General features: G+C 43.8%; 2 protein-coding genes across 3 annotated transcripts in view; one reads left to right on the forward strand and one right to left on the reverse strand.

Annotated features, from left to right (window-relative positions):
* The window catches only part of LOC137347216 (SH3 domain-binding glutamic acid-rich-like protein 3), a 171410-nt gene that overhangs the window by 88240 nt on the left and 58001 nt on the right, over nt 1-25169 (forward strand). Inside the window, 1 exon segment of the mRNA XM_068011454.1 lies at nt 5901-6048. The gene's annotated coding sequence lies outside the window, so the exon portion shown is untranslated.
* ubxn11 (UBX domain protein 11) overlaps nt 1-25169 on the reverse strand; it is a 62944-nt gene that overhangs the window by 16937 nt on the left and 20838 nt on the right. For both annotated transcript variants that reach the window (XM_068011452.1, XM_068011451.1), the window contains exons 4-7: nt 17121-17221; nt 16943-16997; nt 16253-16329; nt 13485-13611 (exon numbers count right to left, since the gene is read on the reverse strand). In XM_068011452.1, coding sequence (XP_067867553.1) covers nt 13485-13611; nt 16253-16329; nt 16943-16997; nt 17121-17221 — 360 coding nt within the window. The remainder of the gene's footprint in view (nt 1-13484; nt 13612-16252; nt 16330-16942; nt 16998-17120; nt 17222-25169) is intronic.

The raw sequence follows: 25169 nt of genomic DNA on the forward strand, positions 1-25169 counted from the left end.
AAAGCGCTCTGAGACATCCAGTGGTTGTGAAAGGCCCTATATAAATGCAAGTCTTTCTTTTGTTTCTTATGAAGAGAAGGAATGGAGGAGAGGAATGAAAGGTGGATGTCCTGAGATCTTCTTCAACTCAGGAAAAGACTCCAGAAACCAATTGGTTTCTGTTTTGATAACTTGAGGCCAGAGACCATTGTGTTAAGAGCTTGTGATCTATAGATATTAGCAGCAGTCCGTTCTCCAAGCCAAGCCACATTCTTCTGGGTGTAGCTGATGAGAAACTATACTTCTAGTTCTTTAAACACATTATGTTACTTGGCATAACATAATGCCCCAATAATTCTTCTTGTGGCTGGAACCAGATTCAAAGCACAGGACGGGTTTGCCACAGTTTTTGACTTCATACAGAACCACAAGAGATTAGAAAACTGACTTAAGAACACCTCAAGATGCTAGACGTTTCAGTGGCAAAAGCAGCTCGAAGCTTATAAAAGTTACAAATTTCTACACTTGATTCCTATAAGTTTTCAGAATTGCAGCAAATATACAGCAGGGTGGAATTGGGTGAGAGGAAGCCCAAGAATAGGGCTGAGCAGCAGGTGATATTCTAAGAGAGCTTCTTTTTTGGTTTTGGCAGAAATACTGAAGAGAGGAAATCCTCAAAGATGCTTACGTTGTTCCTGCTATTTTCTTTTTTGCATTTCCTAGTTTAAAATCTTTCTTCAAGAGACTCTTTTATACTCTGGATTGGATGTTGTGAGAGTGAGTTAAAGAGCATTGAATTTACGCTGGACTGACGCTGACACCAACACTGTCTCACTGAACCAGTGCTGTCTTGCCCCAGCATAGAACGAGTGGGTGAAATTGTCCACTACACATGCAGCATAATTGGAGGAAATGCACTTCTGGTGCTATTAATTGAGGGGGGGAGCATTGGTCAGGATACAGGGAGAACTTCCCTGCTCTCGTTCCACTGTCATGGCATCTTTTACATCCACCTGAGAGGACAGACGGGACCTTGGTTTAACATTTTACCTGAAAGGTGGAACGCCCGAAGGTGTAGGACTCCCCTGGTACTGCACTGGGAGTGCCAGCTTGGATTACGTGCTCGTGGCCTGCAGCGGGGCTTGAACCTGCTAAACCTTCTGACTCGGGCAAGTGCATTCCAGATGACAACTTGCTGCATTAAAAAAAAATTCCTTATCTATTTACCAACTCACCTGCTCCCCCGCCAGTTCTTTTGCCATTTATTTTAAATGCGTCCTCTTATAATTGTCCCTTCTTCCAGAGGAGTTTCTCCCTATTTAATCTATCAAAGCCCCTCTCATAATTTTGAACAACTCAATTAAATCTTCACTTAATTTTCTTTGTTCTAAATAAGAATAATCCCAGCTTCTCCAGTCTTTCCACATAACTGGAGTCCCTCATCCCTGGTACCATTCTAATAAATCTCCTCTGCACCCTCTGTCAGCCTTGATATCCTTCCTAAACTGTGGTGCCCAGAATTGGACACAATCGTCCAGCTGGGGCCGCACCAGTGATTTATAACTACCATTCATGTTACCATAAAACTAACTTTTCTCCACAAGATTTCTGACAGAAACACATCCACTGCATTCCAGGCATTTAACAGAACATCCAAATAACACAAGAACACAAGAAATAGCAGGACTAGACCATATGGCCTGTCGCGCCTACTCCCCCATTCAAAACAATCATGGCTGATCTTAGGATTCAACTTCACTTTCCCGCCTGCTCGGCATATCCCTTGATTCCCTGAGACATTAAAACCCTGTCTATCCCAGCCTTAAATGTATTCAACAATGGAGCATCCACAACCCTCTGGGGTAGAGAATTCCAAAGAGTCACAATCCTTTGAGTGAAGTAATTTCTCCTCATCTCAGTCCTAAATGATCGGCCCCTTATCCTGAGACTGTGCCCCCATATTTTAGATTCCCCAACCAGCGGAAATAATCTTAGTGTTTACCCTATCCAGCCCATTTTGAATCTTACATGCTTCAATGAGATCACCTCTCATTCTTCTAAACTCCAGAGAATACAGGCCCAATTTACTGAGCCTCTCATCATAGGACAACCCCTCATCCCAAGGACCAATCGAGTGAACCTTCGCTGCACCGCCTCCAATGCAAGTATATCCTTTCTTAAATGTGAAGACCAAAACTGCACACAGCATTCCTTTAATAATAGCTTCTAACATTTTCCCTCAGACAGATGTTAAGCTAACTGGCCTGTGATTTCCTGTTTTCTGTCTCCCTCCCTTCTTGACTAAAGGAGTTATATTCGCTATTTTCTAATCTAATGGAACCTTCCCCAAATCTAGGGAATGTTAGAAAATTAAAACTAACGCACCAACTATCTCACTAGCCATTTCTTTTAACACCATAGGATGAAGTCCATCAGGACCAGGGGACTTGTCAGCCTGCAGCTCCAACAATTTGTTCAGTACCACTCCCTGGTGATTGTAATTTTCTTGATTTCCTCTCTCCCTTCCATTTCCTGATTTACAGCTAATACTGGGATGTTACTTGTATCCTCAACAGTGAAGACCGATGCAAAATATCTGTTCATCTGCCCTCTCCTTATTATCCATTATTAATTCCCCAGATTCACTTTTTATAGGACCAACGCTCACTTTGTTAACTCTTCTTTTTAAAATATCTATAGAAACTCTTACTATCTGTCTTTATATTTCTAGCTAGCTTTCCCTTGTACTGTAATTTTACCTTCCTTATCAGTCTTTTAGTCATTCTTTGCTGTTTTTTATATTCTGTCCAATCTTCTGATCTATCACCCATCTTTGCGCAATTACAAGCTTTTTCTTTAAGTTTGATACTATCTTTAACTGTTTTAGTTAACCACGAATGGCAGGTCCCAATCCAATCCCTTTGCAATAAAGGCCAAATACCAACAATGGACCTCCTGAGAATGAGGAGGGTCCAAGAGGGAGGCAGTCAGAAGGAGAATACACCCAGCCCAAGACATGGGCCCCGCACTGTTCACTCCTGAAGTCCCCGCACCCGTTAACCTCTGGAGGAATTGGAGATTCCAACAGGTCAGAGTTCATTCCTAATTGTCAGAAGAGATATCAGATGCAGAATCCTTTTGTGGACCTTATGCAACTAGAAACAAAACAGACCTTCCCTGCTACAGCCACAGATGTCTGAAATCCAGAATCCACACCACCTCAAAGTGGAAGAGCACCACCCTGCCCGTGGACCTTAGCTCACAGTAAACAAGCTTCCTGCCTGGAATGTCATGTGCATTCTCACCCCATTCCGTAGCTGGACATTTCTGTGCTAAGCTATGGCACCAATGTGTTAGCCACTTTTCCGGCATACATGGGGGCTGCTTTGTATTTAGGCATGGTTCATGGAATGTACACGTATTACCCCGTGGCACACATGTGTTACCCAGTGTTTTAGGCATAGTTCATGCCATGCACACATGTTATCCAGTGTACATGGCTTGTTGGTTCAGGAGGCAGCAACTATAGCTCAGAACATGAAGTCATGGATGAGGAAAGTCCATTCACCCCATTATGACTCCCAGCCCCACTTCAAGCATTTCTAATTCATTTGTTTGATCCAACACCACACCATTAGACCTGCTGAGAAGACACCTGGCAAACAAGAAAAGTTGATGGCAATGATTGTAAAGGGCTGAGATGATTATTTTGTGCTCCTCAAGATGCAGCAAATGGAACACTATATAGTTCTGGCTGTCCAACATGAGCACCACATAGTTCACTGAGTAAAGTTCCCTAAGCTCCAACTCTAACTATGTGCCTTAGCCCTCAACACTAAAGGTACCGCCTCCCCACCCCTCCCCACTGCACCAGGTGCAATAATTCCATTAGAAACTGTCCGAAGGATGGCAATATTTGCATAAAGACTCCCAGATAAAATGCTGCAATTAAACCTGGATTTATTTTCTTTTGGAAACTGTGTCCTCTAACAACAAAAAAGAAAGGATGGGGAGGGATAAACTCTCAGATCCTGAGAGCACAACTTATTGGGTAGAAGAAAAAAACTGGGGGAAAAAAAGATTTTTGAATGCCAAATTATGTTCCTTTGAATCTTTGATTAGTTGAGGGAGTTAGATAACTCCTGTCCTAGGGGTGACGCATCATGGATTCTGCTACTTTTATTCTTGTTCATTCTGTCAGCGACTGCAGGAGACTGTAGAATCTGCCCAAGGGTATAATTGAGGGCAGTCAGGGTACTTGAGACTTCCTGGATCACACTGTTCATGTTATGCTCCAGTTTTTGAATGCCTTTGATAACTGGCTCTTCCAGGCTGAGATAATTGGAGGCCAGGATCGAACTCTGAACTTCCCGGAGCGAGATTATATTCTTCTCCAGGCCAATCTGGGATTCATGAGGTAGGACGACAATGCATGGCGAAGTCGGCCTTGATTGAGGAGATATGGGCTGTGACCCACTTTCCCTGGAGTCCGTCACACCAGACTGCTGCGGCTGATGCTCGTTGCTCTCCCTGGTCACAGGATCGTGGTCATTGTCGCCTGCGGGAAAGAAAGACAAACCATCACCAGCTGTGATACAGGAGGGCAGGTAGCAATCACACTCAGCTGGACTAGTTTAAAGTATTCACAGCTATTTTCTGAAACACTTTACCCAATTTCCAGTGTTTTTAAAATCATCCACTTCCCAGAAGAGGCATATGTACGCACAAGGAGAACTGAAGAAAGCGTGTGGAGGCCCAGAGGAAGAGGTTTTGACAGTGTAAGACTGAATTGTGAAGAATGCGGAGCAAGATTTTTTTTGATTAATAATGAGTTTCTATTTTGCAAAGCAAAAGTAGATAACCACACCAAACTAAGCTAAATGTAATAGTCACTGAAACACAGACAATGCAACAGAGATGGTTGACGGAGTGAGACAGCCCACTATCAAATATAGCAAGCAGGCTATCTCAACAAACAGTGTTCTGATTATCACTGGAAGCATTGCTTGAAGGAAAGGTTCAAGATGTCTGTTTAATACAACGGATATGAGAGAGTGTAAACATGTCTGGACTTACCCTAGTGTATCAGTCACCTTTGCAGGGCCCAGCGGAAGACAGTTCGATCCAAAGGTGCTTCTGCAGATGGTCCTGCCTCTGTTCTCAGCCTCCTATAACTGTTCCTCCTACAACACAAGCTTAAGGAACAGCACCTCAACTTTATATTAAGGCACTCTATAACCTTCTGGATTCAACATTGATTTCAACAATGTCAGATTCCTCCACTACCAGCGCACCATGGCTGCAGTGTGTACCATCTACAAGATGCACTGCCTAGATAATCAAAGGCAGCAGACGCATGGGAACACCACCACCACCACCTGCAAGTGCCCTTCCAAGTCACACATCACCCTGATTGAAGGAACGGCGATATAGTTCCCACTACCGCTGGGTCAAAATCCTGGAACTCCCTATCTAAAAGCACTGTGGGTGTAGAGCAGTGGTTCAAGAGGGCGGCTCACCACCACCTTCTCAAGGACAGTTAGGGATGGGCAATAAATGAGCAAACGATGCTCACATCCCATAAAAAATGAAAAATAATTATAACCACCTCTCCTTTGTTTTTCCAGACAGCAGGAGCTGGAAATGATGCTGCTGTTGCTATTTTACAGTTTCTCTAAACCCATCCTTTGTTTCTTTACTTGTCCCATTACCACCCCCTTTGCCTTGCATTACCATCCCTTTTGCCATTTAATTACTCCTGCCTTCCAACCCATCAAAGCCATTCATTCCCTTTGTTATTTCCTTCCCTCTCTCCTTTCCCTGCCTTTGTACCTGCTTATAAACTGTTAAATCTCTAACATCTACCAGTTCTGATGAAAGCTCATCAACCTGAAACATTAACTCTGTTCCTCTCTCCATAGATGCTGCCAGACCTCCTGAATGTTTCCAGCATTTTCTGTCTCTAGACCAGATTTCCAGCATCCGCAGTATTTTGCTTTTGCGTCAGTAAACTTGGACTGCGTGGGGGCAGCTGAATGCCGAGATTGTACAAGACCAGAGATACAGGAGGTAATCAGTCTTGTTGCTGGACCGGATCTCCTGGGCAAAAAGAAAAAAGGGGCCCTGTTGGGCTGAAGCATATACCGCTGCAGTCTGTAGAGTCTGGAGCATTACAGACAAACCAACTGAACCTCAACACATACAGGGATTCCTTACATTGCCAAAGTCTGTCCGGCAGGTGGGAACCGGCTCTTGGATTGGTTGGGATCCTTGCGCTGGATTTTGTTAGGATTGTCACAGTTGGGTTCTCCTCCTTTCTCAGAGCATAATGTCTCCTCTCCAGAGGCCATACACCATTCTGGTGGAACCCCCATAGCTGGTTTGAATCGTATTTTGCACCAGAATGACCCCCTAGATAGCAAATCTAGGCAGTTTCTGCATGTGCTTTGATTTTCCACATATCTAGAATCTATGCCCAGTCCTCTACCCAGCTGCTTTAGAACTGGCTATTCAACCTAGTGCAGCACTCTGCTGGCTTCAACAACCTAACCACTGGACTACCATATTCCAATCACTGTACCATTGTAACCCCCAACCATTGGACTAAAGTAAGCCCCCCCCCCACCCAACCACTGTACTACTGTAATTGCCAACCACTGGGCTAATGTATCCCCCAACCACTGGACTGCTGTAACCCACCACCCCAAAGACTGCACTAACATAACCTCCAACCACTGGACTACTGTAATTCCCAACCATTGGACTAACATACCCAATGTGAACAGAGTGATTGGGGACCTACTGAAGAACTTGAAACTGTTATTATAAATTAAAATGGTCCAGACCAGGATTTCTCATTTTTATTTAGTAGTCGACAAATATTTAGCCCAATGTGATTGTAGTTGTTTAAAATTAGAAATTAAAACAGCAGCAGAATAGAATCACAAATGGCAGTTACATTTGTTGCTTCTCAAACAGTGGTTATGAATACGGCCTAGGGTTATCCATTAACTTAATAAACCAGCCCTTAATCACAGACACCATGTTTGAAAACCAAGATGCTTGCTGTGAATAATCTCTTTCGTTCCATTGACAACATGAGAAATTAACAGTTTAACATTGATTTGCATGCCAGTGTGTCAAACTCTCTCGACTAAATTGCTGAAACAGTCTGGTTATCTTTAGATTTCACTAGAACACTTTATGTATGGGCACCACAGTCGCACACATACACGTCTTGCAGGATCAGCACAACTTATGCTCATCATGAAAAAGCTGTAATGCGCCACAAATTGGAAACTTTCAAGGGTCGGCAAGGTGCCCAAAATTGCTTCCATGATACCAAATACTTAAGATAACAGAACTAAAGAGAGAGGAGTAATGCCAGCACGGAGTCTTGCAAATGTGGAAAGTAACCGCACAGCTCTTGCTGCCACAGTGCAACATGCAATGCAAGATCAAATTGGTAGATATGGAACTATCAGTGATTGAGCCAAGGTTAGGGAACATTCAGTCCAATAACCAGCTAAAGGAGGTTTTGCTTTTGGTGGAGTTAGTATTGAAAGTATGCAATTTGTAAATAAATCGAGGACACGGTGTGTGACTATGTAGCAATGGCAATAGCAGCACGAAGGAAGTACGAGAGAGATTGTGATCCTTTCACATAAAGCTGTTGCAAACTGGTTTACAAACCTTGAAAACTCCCACAACACTTTCAAACTAAATACGTCCTACAGGCCCAGCAGCAACAGCTCTTCGCTGTGAATTATGTCAGTATCACTGCAGAAATCCAGTATCAGTATTAGCTCCAAGAACATAAAACATTTAATCAACAAGGGGATGAGAAGAGGGGCTGGGGGGGCACAGGGACTGGGGAGGGGTCGGGGGAACAGGGGAACACTGGGTTGGGAGGCATCATGGGGCCTGAAGTGGGTGCAGGGCATACAGAATGCACTGGGGGGTGGGGGGTGGGGGGGGGGGGGTGCACCAAACACTGGTGGGGACGAGGGGGCATAGGGAATGGGGGAGTACACAGGACATTTAATCTGGGTTCTATGCACAACAAAACAATGAGTTGAATAAAAGGGGTTTACAATTTTGCTACACAAACTTCATGGAGGAAAGTTCCCTCAGGGAATTTCCCTCACCCATTTAATCTCCTGAAGAAAAGTCCTAAATAAATGTTCCCTAATTCCCACGAAGATAAGTCAAGGCAATTTCCATAATCCCATTCATCTCCAAATTGCTAATGCTGAATTATGGTCGGTTGTCCCTCTGTAAATCTCAAAAGGGTCCATTGTGCCCTAAGGAACACCCAATCACCTCAGTCTGCACCTATTCTTGTAGCATTTAACCTTGTTCCCAAGGGCATCTTCATCCATTTCCTTTCTGAGTGAGTGAACGCCACACATCATCCACTAGCTTTTGCTGCTATATTTTAGCTCCCCCAGAATCACACTCTATTCCTCTACCTCTTGGCCTCCATCTCGCTACACTGCAGCTTCAGCAAGACAAGAAATCCATTATGTAGGAACAACGATCACAAACTTTCAAAGCTTGGCACTGGAGTTTAGCTCTTGGCAACCAATTTGTCAGATCACTGCAAAGCCTCATATCTGACAACAGAATAACAGCTTGCAACATCACATGTTGCCCATCCCAAATTGCCCTTGGCAACAACTGAGTGGCTTGCTAGGCCATTCAGCTGGTAGTTGAGAGTGTGCTATGTGTCTGGAGTCACATGTTGGCCAGACCAGGTAAGGACAGCAGATTTCCTTCCCTAAAGCTCATTAGTGAACCAGATGGGATTTTACAACAAACGATGAGAGTTTCATGACACCATTACTGAGAGTAGCTTTCAATTCCAGATTTTTTTCACTAATTAATTGAATTTATTAATTAGCGGTAGTGGGATTTGAACCCAAGGGCATTAGCTTAGATCTCAAGATTACTAGTTCAGTGACATTACTACTACGCCACCATCTCCCCTAATGTTATTGCTGATGGGGAGCAATTAGCTCTAAAACCTAAGAATTTGGCTTGGAGACTTCCCCACTACAGCAATGAAAGAAAATAAAGAACTTGAATTCGTATAGCGACTTTCACAACTTCAGGAAGTCCAAAAGCACTTTACAGCCAATGAAGTAGTTTTTGAAGTGTGGTCCAAGACACATAGTAGCCAATTTGTGCACAGCATGCTCCCACAAACAACAAACTTGTTTTCAGGTTAAGGGATAAATATTAACCAGGACACTATTCAGATCTCCTCTGCTTTTCTTCAAATAGCACCATGCCACCTTTTATGTCCACTTGAGAGGGCAGTTGGGCCTGGGTTTAATGTCTGAACTGGAAAGACGGCACCTCCAACTGTGCACCACTCCCTCAGTACTGCACTGAAGTGTAACTTCTATGCTCAAGTCTCTGGAGTGACACTTCAGCCCATGACCTTCTGGCTCAAAGCAAGGAGAGTCACCCACTGAGCCATAGTTGGTACTGATAGATAGTGAAGAACTTAACTTCAACCTATTGAAACTCAGGATTGACTTATGCCAATTTCAGACACTCCAGGAAGTGCATGGATTCCCACTCGAGTCAGAAAATATGATTGACGGGGGAAAAAATCAAACTTCAGGCTATAATCTATCAGCCACCACTCTCTATCTGATCTTTCTTCAACGGAAAGGAAAGTTGGGCGGGGTCTATAATGGTTGGCAGATCTGTTACCACCAGTTTTGTGCCACCGTCATGGTTAAATTTTACACCCCTCTCCCAAAACTCTATAGAAATTTACTTTGAACAGAGTATCCCTAAGAAAGAAGAAAGATTTGAATTAATACAGCACCTTTCACAACCTCATGATAGCCCAAAGCACATCACAGCTAATGAAGGACTTTTTGAAGTGTAGTCACTGTTATAGTGCAAGGAAGTGAGGAACTTCTGTGTCTCTCTTCTTTTTTAACCTTCTCAAAATGCAGCTTTTCAAAACAGCTTCTGTTCAGACTTCCTAATTTCCCCTCCACATCTCAGTGTCTGTTCCTTGATCCATTGTGTTTTGTGAAGAGCATTGGAATGTACTTTATGTTAAAGGTGCAACATAACTAACAGTTGTTTTATTGAAAGAAACTTTCAAGGGAAGTCAAGGGAATAAAATAAAATGAGATATCTCCAATGAGAGAAAGGATTTAATTCTTGTTTATCTCCCAGACTGACAAGTAGATTGAGGTCTACGGTTTTTAGTCCCCCTCCACCCCCCAAAATAACTACTCCAATCAGAAAGCTCACTACAGTTTAAACAACAATTGAAGTAATGTTAAGAATCTGTTGATTGGACTGTTCAACTAAGTAGTCTGATCTGCAGATGATAATACTCTTGTCTCATTCCAACAGGTGGATTTGAACCAAACCACAGTTTCCACTCAGTGCATCACAACTCATGCCTTATGCTTTTGCAGCATATTCTAGCAGCTCTGTGGTTTAACCTTGTGAAAAGAACAATCAGCAATTCAGCCTCTGCCCTTGAAAGAAACACTGCTTAGGAATTCACAACTATCTGAAAATAACACTAAACTCTATTTTATATCGGTTGCTCTACAAGCTCACTCCAGTCTTAAAAAAGAGTCGTAGGGTTATACAGCACAGAAACAGGCCCTTCAGCCCATCGTGTCTGTGCCGGCCATCCAGCACCCAACTACTCTAATCCCACATTCCTGCACTTGGCCCATAGCCTTATATGCTATGGCGTTTCAAGTGCTCATCTAAATACTTCTTAAATGTTGTGAGGGTTCCTGCCTCCACCACCTCTTCAGGTAGTGCGTTCCAGATTCGAACCACCCGCTGGGTGAAAAAACTTTTCCTCAAATCCCCCCTAAACCTCCTGCCCCTTACCCTAAAGAGCACTGTCAGGATTAGAATGTATACTGCAACCTTGGCTCAGTGGCCAGTGGTCTTGCTTCTGAAGTAGAGGGTCATGGGTTCAAGCTCCATTCCAGAGCAGAAGCATGAAATCTAGGGTAATACTCAAGTACAGCAGGAGTGCTGCACTGTTGGTGGTGCTGTCTGCCTGTTCTGTGGGTATTAAAGATCCCATAAGCACTACTGGAAGAAAGGCAGGGAAGTTCTTCCAATGCCCTGGTTAACATTCATCCTTCAACCACTGTCACCAAAGCAAATAAAGGGACCTTATTTCTCATCACTCAAATTACATTGTGTGTAATGTACCTTGAGGCAGTATATAAATGTCTTTTTAATGTTATATTAACACACTTTTATAATAAATCAGTGCAAACTAACTTTCTATAACTTTACGATAACATCACAAATCTAACCTTTCTGTGAAGACACCATTGTGCACCATTCCAGTACATGGAATGCTCCAGAAGCTGATGTCCAAAACTTCATATAATTCTGATCATTTCAAAGAAAGTCTGCAGAAACTCTTTACAGTATGTGCAGGGGCAGTCTTAAAGCCTCCATATCTCTGTAACCTCCTCCAGCACTACAACACTGCCCATCACTGTAACCTCCTCTAGCCTTCTCCATCTCTGTAACTTACCCAGCCCTACAATTCTCTGAGATCTCAGTGCTCCTTCAATTCTGGCCTCTTGTGCATTCCTGATTTTCATCACTCTACCATTGATTGGTGGCCATGCCTTCAGCTGCCTAGGCTCCAAGCTCTGTAATTCCTTCCCTAAACGTCTCTGCCTCTCTCTCCTCCTTTAAGAATGCTCTTTAAAATCTACCTCTTTCACCTGTCCTAATATCTCCGGTGAAGCACCTTGATGCATATTACTACATTAAAGGCATTACATAAATGCAAATTGTTATTGTTGTTGGACATGCTCAGCACTGAGTGCCAATGTGCATCCTGCACAAAACTGCAGTGATGAGCACACTCCACAAGGCTCGGATAGAGACTGTGATTTGTCTCATCCCTTTGGTACTCTTTTTAACCTGTTTGGTTGAGTAACTGTCTCAGTTTATAATCTAAGAGCTTTAATTTCCTTTCTTCCTGAATGAAGACATGATTTTCATGCCTTTCAGTACCTCATTCATTCTTAGCCCGAGAGACCAGAAAGCCAAAGTCTACTGAGTTGAGGGGTGGATCATAGCTGAGCCTGACCCTGTGACACCCTCACATTGAGAGTTGCTTGATAGCAATCAGGAGCAGATGTTACATCTGACATTCGCCTCCCTCCCTCCCTCCTATCCTCACCTCCAATGGGTACTGAGGCCAATTGGAGCATTCCAACTATGGCCACACTGAGATTAGCTAACTCAGCACAGATCAGGGATGTATCTTGGGGCTTTCCTGCCCTGTCTGACTTTAGACCACATGAGGCCATCCATTCACCAACTAAGGAATCCATTCACCATCTTCACACCAATACATTTATGGCTATTATATTGGCCGTCACATGAAGAATGACCATTTGATCAACATATCAAAGGTGTGGCAATAGTCGCCGCTGAATGTTCCAAGGATCAGGGCTGATTTAGTGGAAATGATGGACAGCCGGATGTGGTGGGTATGCACAAGTGGGAAAACCTGAAAACCAATCCAGAGTGACACATCCCTGGAAGGCCATACTTCTGGCTGGGTACTTTGTGCCAATCTAGTCCAGAAATTCAGTTTGATGGGGGTGTGAAGGAACCTGACCCCCTGTGACCTGCAGAAGATTTGATGTAAATTAGAGCTCCCGCACTCCCAGCATGAGATATGCTGAGAGGAAGCACAGGCCAGAGACACCGCAGCGCATACAACAGAGCACTGACCATTCAGTCCGTACTTTCTCCATGTTGGGAGTGTGGGATCATGGAACTGATGAGAGAATTCTTGGTATAAAATGCAGGAGTACAAAACTAGGGGTCATAAAGACAAGACAGTCACTGATAAATCCAATAAGGAACTCAGGAGAAACTTCTTTACCCAGACAGTGGTTAGAATGTGGAAGTTGCAACCACAGGAGTGGCTGCAGCAAATAGCACCAGATGCATTTAAGAGGAAGCTAGATAAGTACATTAGGGAGAAAGGAATAGAAGAATATGGTGATAGGATTAGATGAAATAGGGTGAGAGGAGGTTCTTATGGAGCATAAACCTGGGCAGGGCCCAACGTGACTGAATGTCCTGTTTCTGCGCTGTTAAATTATATGTAATTCTATTTAAAATGGGGTGTACTCTAAATAAAATTACTCTCACAGACTTATTTTCTCCTTGAAAAAACAAACTTAATCACACAGTCCCCTAAATTATATTCCTAAGCTTTTGAAACCATTACCTGCTTGAATAATTTACCCGGATCAAACCCCTTCCAGATGTTGAAGCTATAAAAGATGCCATGATTTTATTAAAAAAATAAACAGGCCAACATCTGTATGTTAGATACCCATTGTCTGTGCTGCACACTCTTCAGAATCACAAGCTCCCTGGGTTGCTGTGACCAGTGCCTCACACCCGGCTCCAAAGCAAGGCTAACCAAAATCTCATCCAGTAACCATAGGACTTACCTGGGTATGAAACTGGCCAACTGGGATTGGGCACCTCCTGAAGCTCCTCCTCTTCCTTTAGATACACACTGCTGGTCTCATCCTTCTCTGAACCGACCCAGATCATCCCGTAATCATTCAGGAATTTCTACAGAAAACAGCCGCGTCAAACATGTCAGCACACTCCCCCATTGCTCTTGCTGTTTTTGGTTGATTTTTAAAGGGAAGACAAGTCTACGAAGAAATTTTATTCAAAGTACTCTCTGAAAAGGCGATATAAGCAAATCTCTATCTTAGAATGATGCAGCACAGAAGGAGATCATTTGGCCCTTTGTGTCTGTACTGCTTCTTTGAAATTGCAATCCAGTTAGTTCCATCCCCCTGTCCTTGTCCTTTCCCCATAGCCCTACAACTTTACACCCTTCATGTATTTATCAAATTCCCTTACAATAGTTAATATTGAATCTGCTTCTACTACAATTTTAGGCAGTGCATTCCAGATCATAATAACTGGCTGTGTAAAAATAATTCTCAAAACCCCTGGTTCTTTTGCTAATTATCTTAAGTCTATGTCCTCGCTTTCTCCTTATTTACTCTATCAAAACCCTTCAAGATTGTGAACATCTCTATTAAATCCATCTATAACCTTCTCTGCTCTAAGGAGAACAAGCTCAGTTTCAGATATCTTTATCAGATTTTCTGATTTCTGGTCTTGCAAGGTTAGGTTTCTCTCTTTGCCAAGGAACTTTTAGATTGATGCACCATATCTCGTGAGGAATGTGGGACTCAAAGGGTTGAATTTTACTGTGGGCTTCGGGACCTGGACGATGGGCTGAAAAACGAGCCCCAAGTTCGCACTTGCCTGCAGCAGGACCGACCAGACAATTTTATTGCAGGCGGCCTCCTAATTGGCCACCTACGGTCCTGCTGTCCAATCAAGGATGGCGAGTGGGCCCCTGGTGCTGCTGGCCCAATCAGAGGGCCAGCAGCTTTGAAGCCTCAGCAACCCCACCGGGATCTAAAGACAGGTAAATAAAAATTAAAATCTAGGGCGCTGAGGGCAGTAGGCCTCTTGGGATGGAGGGGAAACCCCTCTGGGGGTGGGGGATTGTTGGGGCTGCAGGGCTGCTTTTTGTGCTGCAGCCCCTTCTTTAGGCCATGGAGCTTCCTGCTCCTATGGTGCCCCCACCCTGGGCTGCTGCAGGTTGCTCCCCTCCATGAAGCTGGGAGCCTCTCCATGCGGTGCAGGGCCGCTTCACATTGGTAAAATGGGGCCTCTGTGGACCAAGCAGCTGATCGGGCACCTCCTGAAGCTCCTCCTCTTCCTTCAGATACCTGTTGAGATGTAGCCAGCATGGGCTAAGAAGGGAAAGATCACTGAGGATGTTGCAAATAAAGTAGATTATGGAACTTTTTATGATTTGGACTTTTAAAAAGCTTTTGACCAGGTGCTTGAACACATCATCACAGCTCCCTGGGAATCTTGCATCATGATCTTTCGGTGGTTGCAGACCAGCTGAAAACTGATGGAGGGGAAATCTTTTCTGTTGATGAATTCACCTGGATGATCTGGAGAGCCTTGATTGTCACGTGTGCAATCTACGACTTCATAGACCTGTGGGAATCCAAAGCAGCAAATCTGAGCTCCCACTCATTCCGACTGGCCTCATCAGTAGCCAAATGCACATGTGCCAGGCCTGGCAAACATGGCATCAGACACCTGTGAGATGCCCTTGTGGGCAGCAGATTATGAGATTCGACAAATATCACTAGCAGATCCCTGAAAGGAGACAGAGGTGAAGGTATTAAGGGCTGTGGTGACCCTGACTGCCACTGGCAATTGCTGCCCACTTGGTCCACTTGGAAGGAGGTCTTCTTCTAGGGGACGGTAAATGTCAGCGACCACCTGACAGAAAAGTCTCACCCTCCTGAGACACTGGTTCTCAGTCATGTCCAGGAAGCTTATCCTCTGCCTGTACAACCTGTGTTGGGTACAATGCCTCCTGTAAGCTGGAGCTTTCTGTTTATCCCCTCTGACCTGAGCAGCAACAAGGGGTTGAGGATAAGGCAGCTGCTGTTGCTGATGCTGTTTCTGCTGCTGGTGGTGTTGCTGTGCTTTTCCTCATGTTCCTCATCTGAGGTTCAAGCTCCCATGCTGCTGTGAAGACTGACAGGCAAAAAAGACAAAAAAAACCCTCCAAGATCCGAGAAATGACCTCCATGAATTGGAAATCACCTCCAAAGCAATGAAAGCACATTCTCAGAACAAGTCCTGTGAGCAAACGCCTTTTACTCAGCCAAGGAAGCAGTTGGCTGATCTCAGTATTTAAAGCCTTTTGTGCCAGTCAATTCTCACTGTCTTCTCCCCTCATTTCCCTGGCGAGTTCCACAGAGCTCAGAGTTAAAGTCAGAATTCTGGGTTAAAACTGCAGCTAATGATCATTTAACATATTTAAATGGCAGACCCGCCTGTCCCACAGTGGTTTCCCACTCGCTGAGGAACACATTCGGGCTAAAGGCAGATGTTGGCAGGTTTCTGTCAGCTTCCTGGCACAATGGCACTTTCAGATATTTCAACCTGTTGCCTGACAGAAACCCACCCTCCTTGACAGGTTAAAATTCCCTCCCCGCAGTGTCAAATTGGGGGAGGGGGAATGGAGTGCAGTGTCACAGACGTCAATGCTTGGAATAAGGAAAAAGTGAAAGATGAGAAGGTCATGGAAAAGAATGAGTTTAAGTGGGAGATGGTGCGATGAGTCTGGGTTCCGAGGCACAGGCCAATCTCTTACCTCCATTTCCCACACCTGATTCTGAAGCTGAAGTAATTTTTCCAGCTCCTGTTGTCTTTTGGGCTGATCAGCTATTTCTGTTCAGAACAAGGAAAATAAAGGGAAACAAGGCTTAATATAAGAAGACTATTCTCCCAATCCCGTTACCTCTCTCTCCCATCCTGCCAGACCTGGCTCCCAATCCAGTTAGTCCTGGCTCTGTGTAACAACTCTCTAGAAAAAAACTTCTCATGTTCATCCCCCCTGATTTTCTGTGATAAATCTGTGTTCTCTGTTTACCAACCTTCCTGCCAGTAGAAAGTTTCTCCCTATTTATTCTATCAAAAACATTTGTAATTTTGCACACCTCTACCAAATCAACCCTTAATCTTCTCTGCTCTAAGGAGAACAAACCCAGCTTCTCTAGTCTCTTCATACAACTGAAGTCCCTCATCTCTGGTACCATTCTGGTAAATCTCCTCTGCACCCTCTCCAAGGCCTTGCCGTCTTTCCTGAAGTAGACACAATATCCAACTGAGATCTAACCAGTGATTTATAAAGGTTTACTATCTCGTCATGAAGCTTGGTGTCATCAATAAATTTGATAATACTGAAATAATCAGCGTGCAGAACTCTGCACCACGCTGCATCTCTGTTATACAGCATTAGAACTGGACATAATTCTATTCATAGCAATGAAACGGCCTTTACCATTGGATAGTTGGAGTAAACTCAGCTTTTCTTCCAACGCAGCTATTTTCTGGTTCTGTAAAAAGACAAGAGAATATTATTGAACCTCTGATGAAGAAAATATTTCAGTGCCTCAGTGTTATGGCAGAGTGAGTAGCTGGGAAGTGCTTTTGTAGCATTGCCTGGGAAACTCCCTAACCTTCTTGCTGATCTCCTGTGCCTGGGTTCTGACTCGCTGCTCCATCTCAGTCAGCCGCTTCACCATAGTGGACATGAGCTCAGTATCACTGGGAGTCGAGTCTGGAGACACATAAAAGCAATGTTAAAACAAAAAGGCAAACCCCAAGTACATTATATCAACATCCAACACTTCAGAGAATCATAGGAACCCTTTGCCCTCTCTCCTCCCATTTAGAACCGAGATGAGGAGAAATTTCTTCACTCAGAGGGTGGTGAACTTGTGGAATTCTCTACCGCAGAAGGCAGTGAAGGCCAAATCATTAAATATGTTCAAGAAGGAGATAGATATATTCCTTAATGCCAAAGGGATCAAGTGATATGGGGAAAAAGCAGGAACAGGGTACTGAATTAGATGATCAGCCATGATCTTTTTTGAGTGGCAGAGCAGGCCCGAAGGGCCGAATGGCCTACTCCTGCTCCTATTTGCTATATTTCTATTTCACTGCCCACCTATTCCTCCAGACCTCACCCTTCATATAAACTGTCCTACTATCCCCCTGGATCTTCTTATCTCCCATGGCCTTAACAACTGACAAGGTTTTCCATCCTGCTAGGACATCAAAATAGCCCTAATCAAAGTCACAAAATGGATATCCTCCTTGACTATGACCATGGTGCATTATTCCTCCTTGCTTTCTCTGCAGTCTCTGACATAGTTGACCACACCATCCTCCTCCACTCCCTCTTTGCATTGCCAATCTTGGCAGAAGTGTCATTGCTGTTAGAGAAACTTCCAAGCCTGTATGTGAAGAAGACACTGAGACTAGGATGCTTCGGTGGAGACTGTTTATTGTTTGCCACAGAGCTTACTTCGCCAATCCTAACAACACCCAGTCAGCGTTGGCTGGCTCTTTTTTATATGTACATCTGAGTACAATTAACTAATCAACACCCAACACCTGTTCACCACCCTATTGCCTTCATCTACTAGATATTTAATGTTCATTAACAGAACTTATTAGACACTAACAGATTCCCCTCTTTAATTTAAATACATCTATATAAAATGAAAAAGAGAGAGAAAATAATGATACATTTTTGTTTATCTTATATTATTACACCATCAACCTTCAAGAGCACCAGCCATTAACATACTATATATTCTCCCCTTTTTTTAAAACAAAGCAATCTTAACACTAAAAAAAATCAAGTTTTCCTAACTCATCATAACACAAGATGGCCCTCTTCAAGGACATCCAACAATTTCTTTGAACAAGCACCTCTCTTCATAAAATAATCCAACAACTGATGAGTTGCATCAATCCATTTTATTTTGGAAATTTCTTTTCTTTCCAACATTTCTTTTATACTCGCGAAATCAATCCTCAACCTCTTTTCTGTGACACTTTTTGTTGAATGTACATTGTCCCAGGAGAATGGTTATTTATATGGCATTCTGTAGGAAAGCTTTTCTCCGACTGCCGCTTGTATAAGAGTTCCTTTAAAATACTCGATAAATACATACCCATATCGATTGCTTCTATCAGTGTAAGTGTCTCAGCAGCTAAGGTGCTTTTAACTTTCCTCTTTATTTTCTTTGATTCCCAGGGTAATGGACAACATTTATCATTTCTTCCCACCAAAAATATAATGAACCCTGCTGCACTCGAATAACCATCGGAAAGATTAGCATATGGAAACTTGTCTAAACTCAATTTCTTCAATAAATAAAAGCAAAATACTGCAGATGCTGGAAATCTGAAATAAAAACAAGAAATGCTGGAAATACTCAGCAGGTCTGGCAGCATCTGCGGAGAGAAAAGCAGAGTTAATGTTTCAGGTCAGTGACCCTTCATCAGAATTGGCAAATGTTAGAAATGTAATAGTTTTTAAGCAAATAAAGCGGGGGTGGGGCAAGAGATAACAAAAGGAAATGTGTTGAAAGGACAGAGGATTACAGAAAGTAACTGACCAGAAGATCATGGAGCAAAGGCAAACGGTACACTAATAGTGTGCTGAAAGACAAAGCGTTAGTGCAGAGAGGGTGTTAATTAGCAGAAAAATGAACAGCCCTGGCCCAAAGCACAAACATGAAAAAAAAGTGGGTAGGCACATGGTAAAAAAAATGAATGATGAAACTAACTAAAACAAAATAAACAAATAATAAATAATAAAAAAAGAAAAAAATAACTAAAAGTAAAAAGGGGGGGTCCGTCATGATCTGAAATTATTGAACTCAATGTTCAGTCCGGCAGTTTGTAGCGTGCCTAATCGGTAAATGAGATGCTGTTCCTCATTCATGTTCACTGGAACACTGTAGCAAGCCCAGGACAGCTATGTGGGCATGAGAGCGGGAGGGGGGAAGGGTGCAGTGGGGGGGTATTGAAATGGCCAGCAACCGGAAGCTCGGAGTCATGCTGAAAGGAGTGTTTGGGTCCTTGGCAAGTGAGGAGAGAGAAGGTAAAAGGGCAGATGTTACACCTCCTGCAATTGCATGGGAAGGTGCCGTGGGAAGGGGATGAGGTGTTGGGGGTAATGGAGGAGTGGACCAGAATGTCGCTGAGGGAACGATCCTTTCAGAAAGCTGACAGGGGAGGGGAAGGGAAGATGCGTTTGGTAGTGGCAGAAATGGCAGAGGATGATCCTTTGGCTGTGGAGGCTGGTGGGGTGGAAAGTGAGGACAAGGGGAACCCTGTCGCAGTTCTGAGAGGGAGGGGAAGGGGTGAGGATAGAGGTGCGGGAAATGGGCCAGACACGGCCGAGGGCCCTGACAACCACAGTGGGGGGAATCCTTGGTTGAGAGAAAAGGAAGACATATCAGAAGCGCTGTTGTGGAAGGTTGCATCATCAGAGCAGATGCGTTGGAGATGGAAAAACTGGGAGAATGGAATGGAGACCTTACAGGAGGCAGGGTGTAAAGAAGTGTAGTCGAGGTAGCTGTGGGAGTGGGTGGGCTTATAATGAATATTAGTAGACAGCCCATCCCCAGAGATGGAGACAGAGAAGTTGAGGAAGGGAAGGGAAGGGAAGGCAAGGGAAGTGTCAGAGATGGACTATGTAAAGGTGAGAGAAGGGTGGAAATTGGAAGCAAAGTTGATAAAGTTTTCCAGTTTGGGGTGGGAGCAGGCGGTGCCGTTCGAAGAATTTGGACAGATAATGGCTTGGCAGAGTCGTGTGCACTTGTCTGCCAAAGTCTTATGTCGTTGCCCTACACTTCAGGATAAGTTATTTGACAGTGGGAACCATTCGCTCGGCAAGACCATTAGATCTAGGGTAATGTGGTGAGGCTGTCACATGGTCTACGCCCTATTTGGCGCACATATCCCTGAAAGGTTTGCCTGTATACTGTGGCCTATTGTCAGAAATGATTTCTTCAGGTGCACCAAATAGACTGACTATGGCATTCAATGTGTCTGCAATGATCGCACTTGAAGTGTCTTTTACCTATCTGACAATTGGAAATTTGGAGAAATAAATTGGTTACTAAGGTAAAGTCGTCTCCATTAACTGAAAGTAGATCAGTGACGATTTTGAACCAAGGGACTGACTGAATCTTGGGAAGGTGCAGAGGTTCTTTGCATTTAAACAGTATTTCATGCAGGCATCTTGTTCGCTCTATGCCCATATGGCCTTGGTGAAGTTGTGACAAGATGTCGTGTCAGAGAGCTTTGGGCACAATCACTTGTTTTCCCTTGAAGGTGACACCTCCCGAGATACTGAGTTCACCTCTTTAAGGCCAAAAGCACCTGAGGGTTTCTGGCACCTCTTACAGCCATAATGTCATAGAGTTATACAGCACAGAAACAGGCCCTTCGGCCCATTGTGTCAGTGCCGGCCATCAAGCACCTAACTATTCTAATCCCATTTTCCTGCACTTGGCCCGTAGACTTGTATGCTATGGCGTTTCAAAGGCTCATCTAAATACTTCTTAAATGTTGTGAGGGTTCCTGCCTCTACCACCCCTTCAGGCAGTGCGTTCCAGATTCCAACCACCCTCTGGGTGAAAAGTTTTTCCTCAAATCCCCTCTAAACCTCCTGCCCCTTACCTTAAATCTTTGCCCCCTGCTTATTGACCCTTCGCTAAGGGAAAAGGTTTCTTCCTAACTAACCTATCAATGCCCCTCATAATTTTGTATACCTCAATCACGTGCCCCATCAGCCTTCTCTGCTTTAAGGAAAACAACCCTAGCCTATCCTGTCTCTCTTCATGGCTGAAATGCTCCAGCCCAGGCAACATCCTGGTAAATCTCCTCTGCATCCTCTCGAGGACAATCACATCCTTCCGATAGTGTGGTGCCCAGAACTGTACACTAGCTGTGGCCTAACTAGCATTTTATACAGCTCCATCATAACCTCCCTGCTCTTATATCCTATGCCTCAGCTAATAAAGGCAAGTATCCCATATGCCATATTAATTGAATTCAAATTCCATGTGGTGGGATTCGAACCTATTTCCCCAGAGAAATACCCTGGGTCTCTGGGTTACTAGTCCAGTGACAACACCACTACGCCACCGCCTCCCCTTGACAGCTCAAGGTAGTGTTTTACCCATCTCTCCAACTGTTATATACAGTCGATGATGACCACCCCTACGTTTGTCTTTTACTGTGTCAGGCCAGCCTTCTATGATGACTCTCCACAGTGCCTTCAGTTGTGAGTCATTGGCTGTTTCTGATTGTAGTTGGTCACATCTGTGCTGACCAAAATGCAATAAAGCGATTTTGAGCACATCTTTCCCCTCGATGTCCATGCTGTCTATTTGTAGATCCAGTGGAACTTCTTCATTCTTGTTCGGGTTTGGCAATCTGCTCAACTTATCAGTATGGTACCCGGTTTGCAGCAGACGTCGAAGTCGTACCCCTGTAATTTCACGAAGAGTCACTGTAGTCAAGGTGGTGCTCTTGTCAATGGTTTGCACCAGATCATCTCCAGTGGATTGTGGTCGGTTTCCACAGTGAACTGTTTACTGAACAGGTAGGTGTGGAACATTATGATCCCAAACACCAGAGCAAGTGTTTCATGCTCTATATTTGAGTAGTTGGATGGTGCTGAGGATAAACATTTGGACCCGAATGCAATTGGTTTGCCATCCTGCAAGATGTATGCTCCTAGCCCTTTCTGTGAGACATCAACTTCCAGGATTGTCTTCTTCCTTGGATTGTAGTACTGCAGGGTACAGATTTCTGCTGACAATGCTTGTTTGAGAGACTCAAACATATGCTGATGGTCCTCCTGCCATACAAATGGTATGTCTTTCTGTAAGAGCTCTCTCAGTGATGATGCGTTGTCAGAAAAGTTTGAAATTTATGGTGGCAAGAAGATGAAATATTCAAAACACCTCTGTAGGTCTTCCTTGTCCTGTGGGTTAGGCCTATGCCTTACATCTTCGACTTTGCCTGGGTCAGGACAGATTCCGCAACCTGAATAGATGGAGCCAAAGAAATTTATCTGACTTACGTTCACCTGGCACTTCTTACTGTTAAAAACGAGCCTTTCGCGATGAGCTACTGCAATCAGTGAATCAAGATTTCGATCGTGCTCTTTGGTTTTGCCTATTATCGCAATATCATCGGCAATGCATATACATCCAGGCACGTTTTCTATAATATTGTCAATATGCTACTGAAACAGATCTTGATTGACAGATAAGCTGAAGAGTAGTCTCTGGAAGCAATATCTACCAAAAGGTGTCTTGAAGGTGGTGACTTCTTGGGATTCCTTAGCTAGGTGTGCTGACCAATATCCATGTTTAGCATCCAACTTGGAGAAGAATTTGGCTCCTATAAACTTGGAATTCATTTCCTTGAATGTCAGAATCTTGGGGGGACATCTCTTTAGGGAGAGGTTTAGATGCCTCGGATCTAGACATACTCTGATTGCTCCATCCTTCAGTAGGCACATAACAGAGTTGCACCAGTCTGTGTGATGATGCACCCGACGGATGATGCCATTGCGTTCCATGTCATCTAACTCGTACTTAAGCTTTTCTTGTATGTGCACGCTGCACTTTCTGGGAGGGTCGATTGATGGAATTGCATCCTCTCTCAGGTGTAGTACGGCATCACCTTTGAAATCTCCCATGGCGTCGAACCTGTCCGGATACATTTGTTGTAGGTCGTGGACTGACGCAATGAGGGTACCCTTGGTCTCTTCTGCTGTAATGGATACCTTGGTGACTTTGTGGATAGTCACGATGCTGAGGTCCTTACACACTGGTAGTCCTGCCACTGCTGGTCCACTCATGTATACCAGGTAAAATATTTGTGGTTTCTATGCCAACTTGCCATAGCTGCATTGCATTGTTAGTGTGCACTGCAAGGGATGGGTGACCCATTGTATGCCGATAACTTTGTATCATTGATTTCCGACGACTCCAGTACATATCCTTCAGGATTCAGACTGGTAGGATATTTGCACTAGCACCGGAGTCAATCTTAACCCTGAGTGTATGTTTGCCAACTTTCTTTGGGCACATGATGTTCATAGTAGCAAAAGCTTCCAGTTGTTTGACTTCATCAACACAATATGTCAGGTTCACTATGTGAAACGTCTGCTCATCTTCTGGCTGAGGATCACCTCCTCTTTTCTGAGGTCTGTTGCGCTGTGGACTTCGTGTATCAACTTGCGTTTATGCAAGTCTCTGGCGCTTTCCTTGCTGCTGTTGCCCGGTTGCTGCACCTGTCGTTTGTTTGTTTGTGTCCTTCTGTGACTTCTAGCTACGTCTTTGGAGCCAGATTTCTTGCATAGGCGGGCTCAGTGTTGTTTTGCACTGCATGTCTTGTACAGGTCCTGAAATGCAGGACAACTTCGCGGTGAGTGGGACAAACTACCCTTACCACACAACTTGCTTGCTTATTGAGACCTGGTTATTGTACCGATACTGCACCCTTCTTTTATTCATTCATGGGATGTGGGCAGATGCTGTTGTTCAGCTGCAATGGCTTCATATTTCCTGCCATCTTCTAGCAGCGCATCAATGTTGTGACCTTTCTTCCCCCACCCCCCCCCCCCCACCCCACAAGAAGTCTTTCTGAAACGCTTCAATGGGTGTTGAGAAAATCACCAGCCCCATTAATCACTCTGACAGCTCAGTTTCTGTAAAAGCTCATTTATTGTCCTTACTACGGCATCTACTGATGAACTGATATATTGATTCCTGTGGCTATTGTCTGTAGGACATCAATTCCAGGCAGTAAATTCTAAAATTCACTCTTAATGGCAGCTAATTTTCGCGCACTTTCCATATCTTTGTGGGATCTTTCTGGTCCTCTTCAGATAACCCAGAGGTATTGATTCCCTGATTTCCAATTGCTATTAGTATTTTCATAGCCTGTTTCTCTGGTTCTACAGTCGCTTGGCCTATGAATAATAACTGTATTCTTAGTTTAAAAAGTTTGAACTTGGATAGGATATCACTGCCTTCCAGTTCATGCTGAGAAATTTGGTATCCATATTTTTGCTGTTCTTTGTCTTAAAACTTGCTTGAAGACTTGTTCTAAGACTCTGCAATATGTCCCCTTTAAGAAACTCTGTTATTTATACTAGTTGCTTGGCTGGAGAGTGGTAGGTGTTTGATAGTGTTCTCTGTTTATCTTGCTTGCAGCACTTTAAGCTTGTCTGTCTACACAGCTGTTCAATAGGCAGTCCAATTGCTTTTTTTTAAAAAAAAAGAGTTTGTTTATGGTCTTCATGTTCGAGTGGTTTAATGTTTGTTTAAGCAGCATGAATGGAGACTCTACAGTGTTCGGGGTTTTCCCATGCTTCTGCTATCGGATGCCTCCTGTAATGGTTCCAACCTCGATGAGCCTGGAAGAGGAATCAGATCCTCCCTGGTTCTTTTTTTCCCACAGAGTCTTTAGAAAAAAAATCAATCTTTTAAGCACTTCTAAGCTTGTTTTTTTTAAACCAGTATCCTTCGACCGTTGGCATAATGACTTACCCGATCACAAGAAATTATTTGCAGTCTGTCATTCTGAGCTCTGTCTTCTACAGCTGGAGGTAAGTTCTTTCTTCTTTCCACTTTTTGGGCCAGTATTTCTTTTGAACTTTCTCTCTTTTGGCTGTAGGA

This window comes from Heterodontus francisci, chromosome 31, assembly GCF_036365525.1.
Source record: "Heterodontus francisci isolate sHetFra1 chromosome 31, sHetFra1.hap1, whole genome shotgun sequence".
In the NCBI taxonomy this organism is placed as follows: domain Eukaryota; kingdom Metazoa; phylum Chordata; class Chondrichthyes; order Heterodontiformes; family Heterodontidae; genus Heterodontus; species Heterodontus francisci.